The sequence below is a fragment of the Phalacrocorax carbo genome, chromosome 3 (genome assembly GCF_963921805.1).
Source record: "Phalacrocorax carbo chromosome 3, bPhaCar2.1, whole genome shotgun sequence".
Lineage (NCBI taxonomy): Eukaryota > Metazoa > Chordata > Aves > Suliformes > Phalacrocoracidae > Phalacrocorax > Phalacrocorax carbo.
In genome coordinates this window covers 94,299,194-94,314,750 of record NC_087515.1, presented here as the reverse complement: position 1 = coordinate 94,314,750, position 15,557 = coordinate 94,299,194, and the positions used below count along the sequence as shown (strand labels likewise).

The 15,557-nt window shown below is 40.4% G+C and overlaps 1 protein-coding gene across 1 annotated transcript; it reads right to left on the bottom strand.

Moving 5' to 3' along the window:
- Positions 1-215: 215 nt before the first annotated feature.
- On the bottom strand, positions 216-14,488 carry TMEM30A (transmembrane protein 30A). The gene is made up of 7 exons (XM_064447791.1): positions 14,073-14,488; positions 8,533-8,649; positions 7,739-7,846; positions 6,561-6,648; positions 5,947-6,090; positions 4,036-4,242; positions 216-2,272 (listed from the first exon to the last, which is right to left on the bottom strand). Exons 1-7 carry the CDS (start codon positions 14,367-14,369, stop codon positions 2,079-2,081), a joined length of 1,155 nt encoding a protein of 384 aa, XP_064303861.1. The 5' UTR covers positions 14,370-14,488; the 3' UTR covers positions 216-2,078.
- Positions 14,489-15,557: the final 1,069 nt, after the last annotated feature.

Below are 15,557 nucleotides of genomic sequence, written 5' to 3'. Positions count from 1 at the left end.
CAATTCTCATCCTGGTGCACTTCATCAAGAAGATCAAAGAAGCACAGACAGTCAGTAGAAAAAAAAGGCATTGAAAAATATTTTAAGGTAAAGATAGAAAAATATTTTGTTTTTCATTTTGAACACAGCCCAAAAAGCAGCATTACCTACTAGGAAAAAGATAGGGATTTTTAATGAAGCAGAATATATTTGCATATCAAGTGACAAACACAAAGTTTAAAAATCAAAATATTTTAATAACCAGTAATTGGGACACATCCCCTTACTACATTTTGGACTAGCAACTACCCTACAGATGAAAGCCAGTTTAACATTGTGTGTTTTCTGCCTTGCAATATACAGAGGTACATACCTTATTCTATTATTCCAACAATATAGATACAACACTAAAAATCTTAATGTATTTTGACTATTTAAAGTCCTGTGCTGCCACACTGTACTATGCAAATAAATTATTATATGGAGTTACAAAAAGCTAGCGCACTGGAAATGGTGCCTCATTCCACAGTTTATACAGACTTAGACACTAAACTGCTAGCTTAAAAAGATCACACAAGTAATTCAGTAAAAATGGTCACGTGTTCATGTGATAAATTAATAGTGTTGTTTAAAGCTGACTATAGATTAAGCTATTGGATCATGAATAAACAACTTTAACAAATATGCAATCCCAGAAATACAACTCACTTAAACTGCATTCATGCTTAATGAGAATACATCTTTTCATCCAGATGAAAATAAATGCATGTTCTAGAACAAAATAAAATCTTGTATTAAATGGTTTGCAGAATTTATTAGGTTTTTTTAATATACTCAATACTTTATCAAGCTAGTTGCATATAAAGTGATCTCCACCATATACATTACAATTTCTGTGCATCGTCTAAAAAAGTCACCAAAAAGTAATCTTTTTGATGTTACAGTTAATTTGGAATTAACCTAACAGTGAACCCTTCTGTAATTTAAGACACTAACCCGCATATTGCTTCTAACTGCAATATTGAAATTGGGTTTCACAGCAAGCTCAACCTGCGTTTCAATGAAAAGAGGCTACTGCATCTCAGCTTTTGAATTTCTACAGTTTTCTATCTTCACACTGCAAGACTTCAATGTGTTTACTCCAAGTAAGAAAAAAAGCATGTGACAATTCCTTTACAACAAACCCTGCCTCAAGCAAATCAGGAAACTTCTCCAGTAAAAGGAATTCACCTAAATTTGTGAATGGAAAAAACATTTTAGCCTCTTCTTGATTAGTGCTTGGAGCTGCTCATAAAAAGCAAAACCAGCAAGCACACAATAGGTAAACTAGTATTGGATACGACTTCAAGCAAGGAAAATGAGAAAAACAAGCCGATTCTACCTGCAACAAACATTTCTCAATTTAGAAGAAACTTTAAAAGGGAGTCACACAAATAATTAACAAATAGTTTTTCCAATATCTTCATAGGATGCTAGTTTACTGGCCAGGCACATATATTGTAAATATACAAAGAATTCAGAGTGCTGAAATTTATACAGCACTTAAAGGATTTAACATAACAGAGGTGGGTAGGACACAGGAAAAATATTTAACAACTTATATAAATATATTAAAATCTCAGCAAGAAATGTAAAAGCCCATGCACACAAGACAGTGAACTGAAGAAACATTTAAGACTTGACTTTTCCTTTCAACAGCACTGACACCTGAATTCCAGAAAGTTAACAATTTACAGTATTTATAACAGTCTTCCTCCACGCAACGTCTACATACTGAATCATACCGACATTACACAGCACATGAACAAGCAGCAGATGCATCAAGGGAACAGGAGCTATATGCATCATCTGGCCTGCCCAGTTAGAGACAAGTATCAGAAAAATTGTTTCCGACATGGGCAGAGATACAATCAATATAGCTAATTGTATACCCGTCATTTTCAAAAGTTAATCCACAGTATGGGGAAGGGGAGCTTTAGATAAAAATTATGTACCCAGTCTCAGAAGTGACAGAAGCAGAGATTTATCTTTGAAAAACTGGATCCACTCTGGACTGGCCTTGATGCACATGCAGTACATTTTGTTTTCAGAATGCAAGATTAATTGGGAATGTCTGCACTAGTGTTTCGATTTCCGTATTTGTGATGGATGATCAGCAATACAACTCCTAAGAAGAAGCATATGGACCCGACGGTGATGTAAGCAATTCCCAGAAAGGGGTTTTTGCCTCCCATCCACGAGATGGTGCTTAGAATCATTCTTTTTCGTCCATCAAAACTGTGTACAGGATAATCTGAAAAATATATAGGAAAACAAGAAGCACATTTCCAAACCTAGCTTTATGGGGTCAGGCAAATTAAAATTTTGGATCACTTCACTCAGGTTCTAGATAAAAACTGCCGCCTTTGAATACTGATAGAGCAAATAGCCACGTTAGGAGATGTTAACCCCTTTTTAGGGGAAGAGTAAATGCACGATTTCATGGGGTTTTAAAGCAGCTTTAATAGAACGACGGAAATCTAAATTTTAATTCTTGAATATATTTCAGTGCAGATTTTTCTTAGCGACTTTATGCTCATTCAGTTTTATATGTACTTCCCACAGTTTTGCAGCAAAGGAAAATACTGCAGTAACTATTTAAAAATTATCATTAACTGCTTTTGTATTTTAAGAATTCTGTAACTATGACAACCCTCCTTCTGTAGTCTCCTGCACTTCTACCTAGTCTTTAGTTTGTCCAGAATAGAATGACAGACCTCCCTACCTGATCCACAGCTCTGGCATTATTTCTGACCTCCAAAGTCAGTCTGCCCTCAATTACATATTGTCATTACAACCTGAAGTCAAAGTTCTCAGATTTCTAGGCTACCAACTACCTCCTTTTCTTTTTCTTCTGTTTCTCTCAATTCCTTTACACCACACAAGCAATCTAATTTCCCTCTCACTATGAAGCTACTCATTTAATTTTATATATAGGATTAGAGTAATTGCACAGCAGAGTAGAGAATAATCTGGCAACAATACATGGGGCCGCAGAAGGACCTAAAGCAGGCCCTGAACTCCTGAATGAATGTTAATTCCTGCACCCATGAAAAAAGGCTCTCTCAGATATTCAGTATCCTTCAGTGCCAAAGTAGTAATCAAAGAGTCCACAGGAAAGCACAGGAAGGCAAAGAAGCAGTAGTGCATAGGCAGTAAAAATGCACACTGCGAATCAGCCATATTATCAACCTAAGCATGTCCATACATAGTATTTTGCAGAAACTAGAACTTGGCTAACTGTTACTTAGGCCACATAACAGATTTCAAGAAGGCTTATTAGCCCACCTGAAGGCTAAGGATCACCTGAATTAGGCTTAAGTATCTTCCTGTCAGCCAAAATGCAGGCAGTCTGCCCAAAAATTATCATATGGAAATGCTCCCATCCATACGCTTCAGCCTCTATCCCACATGAGGCAGCTACTGGGGACTGCAAGTGCCCAAAACATGATGTGTGAGAAAAAGTGAATAAGACTGGAAGTGAATAAGGCTGACTCTACACCTGTGAGAAAACAAGCGTACAGGGAAGATACCAGCATCGTCCAAAATTTGCCTACTGGGTAAATTCTACACTGAAATCTTCCCTAGGATTAACATCTCCTCACAAAAGCCTCCTCTAAAGAGTTGATTTTTTTTTTCCTTGTTAACTGAACTGAATGTTTTCATCTTGGTTTAAAAAAAATGTAGTTTTATACAAATGCAGTTTTATATGAACTGCAAAACAGCTGAAGAACGTTATGATCAAAAAAAGTGTAAGTCTAACCCAGTCATTTCATTTATGACGCTTAAAAACTGGACTGGATTTCATGTTCTAACAGGCCCCACACAAGCTAATTCTATATAAATTTGCACAAAAGATGGTAATTATTTTACCCAATTCTCACTACCAGTTTTCAACCCCAGCTCAATATCAGCTTTTCCAGAGATGGCAAGAATTCAATTTGAACTTCCACAAATATATGCCCATGTAATCCAGCTACAGTCCTTAGCTGCTTTGAAAGGTTTTTCAAAGGATACTGTATGTGATATGCAAAGAGTATTTTCCAGCCTGTAAGGTAGGCTGTAAATTATTCTTCCTTTCAATAAGACGATACAGCTTGCGAAATGTTGGCAGAGCAGCGGTACGCATCCACACAATGAAGTCTTCGTTGATAAAGCCATTGTTGTCAGGCTCTGAGTCCAGCATATACACTGGCTTGGGCCAGTTTACAGGTTTTGTTGTGCCTAGGATTAAACAAAAATAACAACAATAAGGTATTTCAAATACAGGACTAAGTAACACACTGGCTTATCAAAATTCTTTCTAATATTACAAAAACCCATACTGACTTCTAAACAGAAGAAACAGGTTGGCTCACTACTATTGCAAGACACTGGGCTGTTCAAGAACTTTATTTCACAGCTTAAACAGTAGTGCATAACCATATTCTGATGACAGCACTGTGCCTTTGTTTAAACAAATTTGCCTCTCCTACACATTTATATAGCTAGGAAGTCTTGTCTCAAATACTACCTTAGTGAGATAACTCTCCATTATGATGATAGCTCCTCTGCTCACTCGTTAGAGTTTGACTACCACCTCCTGGACCACAAGCAAATAAAATTATGTAGAATACTTTTGATTATGCCATACTAATGTTTTTGCTAATTTTATTGGAAATACAATTCTACACTATATTAGAGTAAGGTATCTGCTTTTCCAAGGGTAGCATCACATTGGTAACACGTGTAATTTGGCTGTGACTAAGCAAGAAACCCACAGCAGGTTAAACCTGAAATTATTATATACCTTGCATAAACACACACACCCCTCTTAGAGCCCTGAGGAAGATTATTTTCAGGTATTGTTAGCCAAAGAGAACTTTGATTTACCAAACTGTATTTAACCTAACAAATGAGAGAAATCAGTCACTTCCAATCCAAAAAAAGAGTCAGGGTTTTAAGAACAATCTACCAGTAGAAACATTTAAATGAAAACTCCATATAAAAAGTTTGATTAAACAAAACAATTTAACTTTTCAAGTTAAATCCAAGCATTATCACAGCTGTACTGGTTTTGGCTGGGATAGAGTTAAATTTTTTCATAGTAGGTTGCATCCTGCTATGTTTTGGATTTGTGATGAAAACAGCATTGATAACACACTGATGTTCTATTTATTGTTGAAGAGTGCTTACACAGCCTTTTCTGCTCCTCAGGCTGCCCTGCCAGCGAGTAGGCTGGGGGTGCACAGCTGGGACAGCTGAGCCCAACTGCCCAAAGGCATATTGCATAACATATGATGTCATGTTAAGCAATAAAACTGGGCGGGTGGAGGTTGGTGGGGGCTGCAGTTGCTCAGGGACTGACTGGGCATTGGTCAGTTGGTGGTGAGCAATCCATTGTTTTCTTCTGCATCACTTGGGTTGTCTTGGGTGTTATTTTCATCTCTCTTTGTTGGTGGGTTGTTTTTCTTACAATTTTTTTAATCATTACACTGTCTTTATCTTGACCCACAAGTTTTCTCACTTTTACCCTTCGATTCTCTTCCCTCCATCTCACTGAGGGGTAGAAGGTGTTAGTGAGCAGCTGTGTGGTACTTAGTTGCCAGCTGGGTTTAAACCACAACAGCAGTGCATGTATTAGGCTTTTCTCAGTGGAAGGGGGAAAACAACACAAAACACCCCCCCCCAAGACAAACAAAACAGAAATTAAAAAAAAAATTATTACAGTAAAGTTAAAACCCAAACATTTCCACATGAAATCTGCAACTTCCATTATTTAAAGAAAACCCTTCCAGATAGCAGAGTAGTCCTCAGCTCGGATTCCTTCAGAAAACCACAACATTTGTAATTAGCATGTTCACTAAAATGTTCTGAGTCAGGTAAAACTCATTGAATCAAAATGTGTTTGAAGTGTTTTGTTTTCAAAGTTTCACTTATTTTTTTTACCTTGGAAAAGCGCAGTTAAGTTGTTTCCATCTCCTGTAGGATTCCTGAATTTTACATTTTTATCTGTCCACCATGCAATGCCTTTTTTAATCAAAGTGATAGGAGTCTTTGTGTCATTATCAATGCGGAATAATTCCAATGTATCTAAGGAGAAAATCAAATTAGAAAACCAGCTGAAGAAACTTTCATTAGAAAGATGATAGGCAGTGAAACAATTACCTCTAGGAGAAACAAAACAAAAAACTGGCCAAGGCATTTATTACCTGCCTGCCACAATCACAAGCTGTTCTGTAAGAACATATTAGAAAGTATATTAGAATATTAGAAAGCAGTGTATTATCCATACGTGGTATCTATATGTCTACTCCGCAACAATAACAACTTCTCGTAACAGCTATTTCCATCCTTTGTATGCCATCAGGTTAAATTAACTCTGATAGCAATTCTGAAAAAAGCAACAGCAGTACAACACGTTTATTTTATTCTGAACAATGAAAATGTGTTAGTTCAAAACAAAAAAGCTCATGATGTCTTTACTCAGAACAGTTTGCAACACAACACACACGCTAGATCACAAAAACAAGTAGTGATGACTTAAAATTGTGTTACCATACCATTAAACATACTGTTGGCAATAGCTCCACAAGGAGCAATGGGTTTGTCCTCGTTTATGCGGTAAGGATCACATTCCTTACTTGGATTCTAATATTTAGAAAGAAAAAAAAAAGCAGATGAGTGTGTGCTAGTTCATTCAACTAACCTGGTTTTTACTACAGTACCTCAACAATGTGCACATCTTAAATGTACCACAAAATAACCTTTTCACAAATCAGGTTATTTACAAATACTTCAGCATTCAATACTAGTTAGCATGATGGATTTTCCTTTTAAAAGCAAGAATAAAATTTAAATAAAGCATGAATAAAGTCAGAATACCATCATGGTCATACTAAAAATAAGGCTTTTCTTGGAAGCTATTAGAAGTTTTTTTTTCTTTTATCTTTTAATAGATACAGTTTTCCAACATGGAGTACTTGAATACTCTTTTATTAAAGGAGACTTTTTGAAGTATACATCAGTGTTACAGAAGATAAGATTATAATAAGAAACCAAATGTAACATAAAATGCAAAAAGTTGCAAGGACTCCAACAGCACGCCAAAAACACAACCTGAAAAAGCCCCCTCCAAGCCCTATGTCAGTCATCAGCTGTAGCCTCCTGAAACTCCCTCTTTTATGAAGTTAACAAGTAAAAAGGGAATATTATTCTTGCTGGAAAAAGAACCCAACTGTATTTCCACTCCACATAAAAATTAGGAAGAGGAGAGGTCTGGCCCTAAACATCACACCGTGGCTTGAACAGAATACACAGTACTGATATTTTCCAGTATCGCTGAATGTTGAATATTGAACCAGAGTCTACAGAAAAGAATGTATTTACTTGCAATGTGCAAACAAAGTGCAAGGTAACTGGACATTATTTTATACTGAAAACAAAAACTTCAGACAGAATGGCCACAGATAGATACTATGACTGAAGATAAGACAGTTTAAAACTATTCAAATTTGAGAAGTGATTGAAGTACTGCATTGCTGTCCACTTAAAATGACTGATATGAAATTTTACAGTATTTTACTAAGTTTTCTGCAAACCAATACTAATTCCTTGTGGTTGTTTTCCGTTATGCAAAAATTCTAGTACCTCATTATCATTAAACTAAATACCCTGCTGTGGTGAATTATGCAATAGTCAGAAGTTAGTTGCTTATTAATATCCAAGCATGAATACCTACAAATAGTGAACTGTTATCTCCATTTAGCTGGCTGTCATCTCGAGATTTCACATAACGACGATGGTTTTGATAGAAGTTGGAAAGTCCATAATACATGAATACATTGCTCTACAAGAAACAAGATGGGGCAGGAGGTATTTTCATTCACACAAAGAACAGATCAATAAAACATATAAACACACTAATTATCATAAAGCTGAAATTTTAACCTCTTGAACTCTGTTTACTTTACAGTAACATTCATAAAAGAGGAGCCTCAATCCTGTCTTCACACTGAGTACACAGAGTACTATCCTAACATAAGCTGGCATCTTGAAGTCAAACAGTATCAACATGCCACAAACTATCGGAATGATATTCACCAGCACTCATTCCAACGCCTACCTTGTCTGATGTTAAGCACATAAGCCTTATTATTTGCCTCCAATTTGAACGAAAGCACTCACCTGGTATTTCCAATTCTTGTTGAACTAAGGTTGTTGGGTTTTTTTTAAATCATGCAGGAATAGCTGATCTACTTGCCAGCTATAGGACACATACAGTAAATTTAAACATGTAAAAACACAAGAATTGCATTTAATGTTGTACCTTTCTAGATAAACAGATGCATTAAATACCATCTCATTCCTGCTACTGAAAAGGCACACAAAAATCAGATCCAAGTTCACAGGAAAACTAGAAATAATTCTTCAAAATAGAGGAAAAAAATCTCACTTAAGCGATACAGCTTTCCTATCCATTATGAAATGAACCACAAACTGTTCTAATTTCACTTTGCATACAGGGTAGCATACCTCAAATGAATGTTCCAGTGTGAAATTGATGGTGCAAGTACAAGGTGTTGTGCTGTCCCAGGACACATTTAAACATTTGTTGCAAGGACTAGAAGGCTCTGTTCCTGTATAGTCAATCTATAACAGAAAAGTCATTAATTTACAATGGGCAAGTAAAGAAAAAATTATTTAAAAGCCAGAGTTGAGGTGGCATTTATTTTGCAATCTTCTTATACCTCAATTCCAAAAGCCCCCTCAGACCTATTTGATGATCGTAGGAGGTCCCTCCCAACATAAATGATTTTGTGACTGTCTCTATGCTCAATTTCAGCCTCAAACAAATTTAACACCTAGGCGCCATACTGCTGGGGGGCAGTGGGGGGAACCAAAACACAAACAGCACATTCTTCAGGCAACATGATGTTTCCAAACACACACAATATAACAAGCAGACTGTCAGCTTTTACATGCCTTCCAGAGAGGTTAAATTTTTAAAAGTTTAGCTAGATATTTAATAAAAGAGTTTTGCATGAGAAAACTTGCTTTGCCGCCCATTTTTAGCCATCTAATTAGTCAGAAGATTAAAAATATTAATAATTTTAAAAAACACTTAGTGCCCAAGAACTCTCTTAAAATAGGGAAGATGAAGCCAGGAACAGTAAAATACCATTAGATGGACAAGAAAGATGATCAGTGTTAGTCTGCCTCATACATTATTATCTCTCTTTAACAGTGTAGCTCAGAAAAAAGAAGTATTTGAAATCTGTACATACAGGCTACCTGAACAGTATACCTCATATATCCTGAGCAGCCATAAGCTCACCCTATGGTCCCAGCCAACTCAAGCTGCCTGACCACGTTAGTTCTCCCTCACGTGTAGCTCCAGCACATGGATGGCAGGAAATAATGAACTTGGGCTCAGCAGGCTAGCTCCAAGTGTAGCTGGAGAAAGCTTCCATCTGCCTATAAACTCTGTATTTCTATACTTACTATGAACTTCCTATTTAGAATTTACACTCGGATTGGTGCAACGTATACCAAGTTATGGCAAACTGTTAAAACAGCAGTATCATTTGAACTGCAGTGCCTATATAGTTTTATGAAAGGCTGCTTCAAATGGCTTGCCCTGATCTATGCTTGTAGTAAAACGCATTATCAAGAATTAGAAGGACTTATGATCTGCCCTAATATCTGTATTAAGGTCAGCTAAAACAAACATGCAGTTTCCAGGTTCAGGGAACAACTGAAGCCTGTTTTCCTCTGGATCTTCTTCAAGGTCTCTCTTCCTGCGATTTCTTCGATATCTATGAAGCTGCAGGACTTTTATTAGTATCTGCTCTGCTGCCAGATTTCTGACAGATGAGACCTATACCCTAACAAGCCCAGCTGAAACGAGTCAGCTCCAGAAGCTATTAGCTGGCAGAGAGAGAGAGAGGATCACAATCTTTGCTTCCTTTGCTGAACAAGATATTGAGTTTATGCTGATCTAGAAATAGCACTACTGCAGCAGTCCTGAACAGCTCTGTTTAGCTACAGATGACAGACAGACAACCATTGCTCTCAAAAATGCATATATCATTTGTTCAAGGCTAATTTGGTGGGAGTTTTTTTCCCTGCTAAAGTAATCTTAAACAAGTATTTCCTTCAGAAAGAACTTAAGCCTCCGTATCCCAAGCTGGTTCTTCAGTGCGTGGCAAAGCTTTAGATCAAGAACAAAACTCAAATACTATAAGGTTGCAAAAGATCTAAAGGCTTTGCTTTTAAAAATAAAATTGACTAAATTTTGTGGAGCATGAAATTGATGCATATTGAAACAGAACCATGCTTTTGACCACTGCGATCAGCTTCAGTGCCATCCAAGAGCTTTCCTGCACAGTAACTGCCAACACAAGTGATTTTTCTGCATCCACATTTCCAAGTTATATTCAACAGATAGCATAACTGAAGGGATGGAGGTATCTGTCTTCATCTCTTGCCAAAACAGTGAAACCAGGACTTTGAGAAGTGAAGGAGTGACTACAGGGTCCACAGCAGGAACCCACCTGACCCAGCATTCTGTCCCCAAGGATCAGCCAGCAGCGGAGTATGATAAACCCACACAGACTGAGCCCTTCCCAACAACCTCTCATCTAAGGACATCGGCTATATCCAAGTTACCCAGCACCAATGGCTTTTCAGGCTGTTGATGTCCTTCTCAGTTGATTTACATTTTTGCAGTGTAGAAATAACATAACTATTGCACATACATATTCTCCAAACCATTTATGACTTTGTAGACTTCATACACTGTCACATATTTATCCTACTCTGCTTGGCCACTTCTTGTATGAAAGGCATCGCATAACTTTGGTCCTCTTTGCTACCCCTCTCTGTAGATTTTTATTAAGTTTTGTTTCATTTTTGATATGGGGCTACTGGAACTGCACACAACACTGAAGATGTATGCAACAACAATCTACTTTCATTTCTAGTCATGCCTTAAAGTCTGTTTGGCTTTTTAGCTATAACTATCCATTTCACAGCAGCAGTTACGGAACAAAGGTCTCTTTCCTATACAATTAATGTTTTGGATATTCCTCAATTTTTATCACATTTTCGTATGCTCTGTCAATGTTTCTTACCCATTCAAAAAACAAAAATCAGAAAATACAGAACTCTCTCACCCTTTAATAACAGGGCAAAAAGACATTTACACAGCTGATTCTCATTTTCCAACCAAATGAACTATTTTCATGATAGACCCAAGACAAATGGCTATTTATACCCTTTGAAACACTGAGAAAATGCTAGAGAACAACCAACACAAAACCCCTATAATTCTAGTACATAGAAGCTGTTGGAAATCTTCCACATTTGAATTCAAGAGAGCTTATAAAGGAAATTAGTGGAAAAGCTACATTTTGTTGCTCAGTCCTTACACCTGTATGAGAACAGCACAGTTCACTGCGATACTCTTGGCTGCAATGTCTAGTTCCAGGAAAGGGTGATGTGAACTGTACATAAGTATGTATTTCAGGGGCATAAATTATACATCCTGTTCAATTCCAATACACTAAGTTTACAGGCAGCTATATATATCTATATATCTATATGCGCACGCACACACACTTAACAAGTATGCTACTGTCTAGGAGGTAGGCGTAAATAACTACTTCTGCTTCCTCCCCCGATTATGTTTTTAAAAGAGCTTAGTCACTGCACCTAGCTGCTAGATGTCTTGTCTCCCAGAGCTGAATTTACAGCTATCTGTGAGTAACATTTGGAGGTTACTAACAAAATCCAGCATACTAAGCAGGGACGTATCTCAGATAAGGTGGTAGCAGTGTCTTAAAGCACATCCCTCACTGATGTTCAGCTCAAATGCTGGTCTGTAAAATGCTTCATCTACATTTTGTTGCTGCAACTCTAAAGCCTTCTTTGATTTAAACTTTTTTTTGTTTCCAAAATTCAGCTGCTTTTAGAATGATAATCTCACTCTCAGAATTTCTGCATTATAACACTTGATAAAACATGCACGAGGATCAGAGAACAGAACCAAAGTTTCCCCATTCTTACCTGTATACCCCAGATGCCTGATTATACTCTCAAAACTAATGAACTCTGTCCCTCGTGTCCTCACGAAAGCCTAATGATCTGACTTGGGAGAGCTTCATGTTGAGGTGGATGATACAAGTCTGAACACACACAGTAAAACAAACAAATGAAACCCTTTCAGATCTTGAATATCTTGATATTAGAAAGAGTGGTAGGCCAGCACCTGCCAACTGGTTTCCAAATATAAATGGCTACTCCTGCTTTATATATGCAGTCTGATTGTGTAAGGGAATATCAGCCATGCCTCCAGCTCACCTATAGATTTTCGTAGTGCACGTTAGGTGAGAATATCTAGTTTTCATCTCCTTCTGGAACTTATTAGGAGTACATGACTGAGCTGTTAAGCAACAATAGTATATAAAAATTCTATATATGCATACAGCAGCAATATAGGCACAGAGTTGCTTACGTTTTTTGACTCATGAAACTCTAATGTATTTCCTGTCCCTATAGATCAACACAGATCCAGTCATAATGAAAAAAGGGAGATATATTTTTCCAATTATATTTACCTTACCATCATTACAATTTAAGACTTCATATTGCTTTACTATAGAAATGGCTATTTTAAATGCAATTGTCAAAAACATCTGAGTTAACAAGGATAGGTTTTTTACTTTTCTCCACTGAGTGTCTTGCTGAAAACATGTGATTGTTTTTACCTTAAATACAACCATATCATGACAATTTAAAAGTCTACACACCCGTGACAACTTAGCGATGTTTTCTGAAGCACTTGTGCCAATTTTCAGATGTTCTACACACCCTCAAACTTTGACATAAGAAGCAATTCCTTTTCAAAAATACACTTACGTACAACATTTGGACACTGTAAAACACTTCGGCTTTGGGGTTTTTTTCACTTCTGCTTTTCTCCTTGACTGGAATTTTAGTTCTTCACATAAAAGGAATCTGTTTTATTATAACACTCTGCATTTTAGCAGAAATATGAAAATATAATACCATTCATTGTCTGCCTCAGGATTTCTTTAGTTAATTGGCCTTCCTTGCCACATTGCTACCACTAGCCAAGCCACTATCTTGAACACTACTTATTTGAAAGTGACAGCTTACTCTGATACCTAGAATGATATGATCCACAAAAATTCAGATTCTCCAATACAGCAGTCCAAGAAACAACTACACATTTTTCTTCCTACAATCAATCTTGGTCACATTAGCTCACTGAAACTAATCATAGCCGTCAATTTGCTTTTCAAGGTTGTCCCTAAGCCCTTTGGGTTGCTTCCTTACAACACAAAGCTATTCTGTTATCAAATGGACCTACCTGTCATACATAGATTAGTTTTCAGTTTAATGCTCAGCAACTTTTCATGGCAGTGGTGGGGTTAATTATAAGATGTAAACAACTCAGTTTTTTCTAAGTAAGATTAGAAAAAGCCACGCTCTTCCATCTTTGTGTCCAAGTTCACTCTGGACACCCTGGTCTCCCACAGAGCATCTAAAACATTAAGTCAGCAGCTCACGTAAGAATTACAGCAATACATTCACGCCAGTTTTGTCCTGAAACCACAATTACTTTAGAACGTTTAAAAAGATATATTCCACTGCCACAGGCTATCCCAGGGACGGTGCACATACAGAGAACAAAACTCGCGTGGGGCTGCGTTGACCTAATGCTGGCATTCGCTTCCCTGGAAGCTCACCCAGGAGGGCTGGGGTCCCTGCGGAGGGGCCTCTGCAAGTGCAACGTCTGCTCAGGGCAATTAATAGGTGGCTTGTTAAAGAGTACGAGCGCTAAACTGAACGGGCGCAGCGGGCCAGGTGTCCGCTCCTCACGGGAGCGCCGTGAGCCCCCTCCGCCCCCCGCCGGGCACCGGCAGGAAGAGGCGGCGGCGGATTTCGCAGGGACGAGCGCGGCCGCCGCGGGGGAGGCGAGCCCCGGCACCCCCGGACCGGCCCCCCCCGGGGGCTCCCAGCCCCCTCCCCCTCCCCACCCCGCGCACCTCGTACTCGCGGATGTTGTTGGAGGTGACGAAGATGCCGATGCCGATGGGGATGAAGATGAGGCCGATGATGAAGAAGGCCGGCAGCACCGTGCCCGCCGTCAGGATGGGCTGCCAGGCCGGTAGCCGCTGCTGCTTGAACGCCGTGTTGTCGGGCTTGCGGGTCTTCACCGCTCCCCCGCCGCCGCCGCCGCCACCCCCACCGCTGCCGCCCGCCACCCCGCCGCCTCCCGGCACCCCGACGCCGCCCGAGGCGTGCCCGTCCGCTTCCTCCTTCGCGCTGTAGTTCACCGCCATGGCCCCGGCCCGGTCCGCCGACACCGGCGACACCAGCGACCCCGCCTCACCGGGCCCCCCCCGCTCGGCACGTGACCGGAGGCCACCGCGGCAGAGGGGAAGCGGCCGGCGCGCGGCTGATGGCGCGGCTGATGACGCGCCCCCCGGCCACGCCCCACCTTCCCCCACGGTGCCGAGGGAACGGCCGCCACAGAGCTGCGCCTGCGCGCAGGCGAGCTGCGAGCTGCGCCTGCGCGCTTCGCCTCCTCCCACCGACCCGCGGAGGGGAGGCAGCGCATGCGCAGTGGCGCCGGGCGCGCAGGCGGGTGGGTGGTCCCCGGGGAGGCGGTGCCGCTCAGGGGCCGGGGGCCGCCCCGTGGCGTCAGCCTGGCCACGCTGCGCAAGGCACTGCGTCACTTTTCAGCTGTCTCGCCCTCTACCGGTGGCGCGGAGCCTGGGTGAGGCAGCAGGGTCCCCGCAGGCCCCGCTCCGAGGCGGCCGCCGCCACTGCGTGGGGAAACCCCGGGCCTGCAGCCTTGTGACTCCCGCTCGGTGCCTCGGGAGGAGCCACCCTCCGCCCCGTCTTCCCGCTGCATTAGAAGGGTGTTGCTGGAAAAAGGCAGCATCCCTTAGCTTGCAAACGTAGAAGATAACTTAGGCTTCCTGCTCTCGTAAATAGGAACAGCATCAGTGACACTACAGAGGTGTAATAACACAGGTCATCTCAGCAAAGTCGGAAGAGCTTATCTTAGTGAAAGCATTTCATTTAGCCTGGCGAAGGGGAGGCTGAGGGGAGACCTTATTGCCCTCTACAAGTACCTGAAAGGAGGTTGCAGTGAGGCAGGTGTTGGTCTCTTCTCCCAAGTAACAAGTGATAGGACGAGAGGAAATGGCCTCAAGTTGTGCCAGGGGAGGTTTTGGTTGGATATTAGGAAAAATTTCTTCACTGAAAGAGTGCTCAGGCACTGGAACAGGCTGCCCAGGGAGGTGGTGGAGTCGCCATCCCTGGAGGTGTTCAGAAAACATGTAGAGGTGGCACTTCAGGGTGTGGTTTCTGAGAAACGGTGGTGTTGGGTTGACGGTTGGACTTGATGATCCTGGACTAGAGGTCTTTTCCAACCTTAATGATTCTATACCAACCATTCCATTTGGGAGGTTTTTTTGTGCTGTATTCCTGCTCAGTTGTCAGGAGGTATGTGAGTGGATCAG

Excerpts from the sequence above, each read along its gene's own strand:
- TMEM30A (XM_064447791.1), bottom strand. The coding sequence starts at position 14,369 with ATGGCGGTGAACTACAGCGCGAAGGAGGAAGCGGACGGGCACGCCTCG. Across the intron at positions 7,847-8,532 it reads CACTGGAACATTCATTTGAG|AGCAATGTATTCATGTATTA; the intron begins GTATGCTACCCT and ends TGTTTCTTGTAG. Across the intron at positions 2,273-4,035 it reads CTCTTTGCATATCACATACA|ATTATCCTGTACACAGTTTT; the intron begins GTATCCTTTGAA and ends TATATTTTTCAG.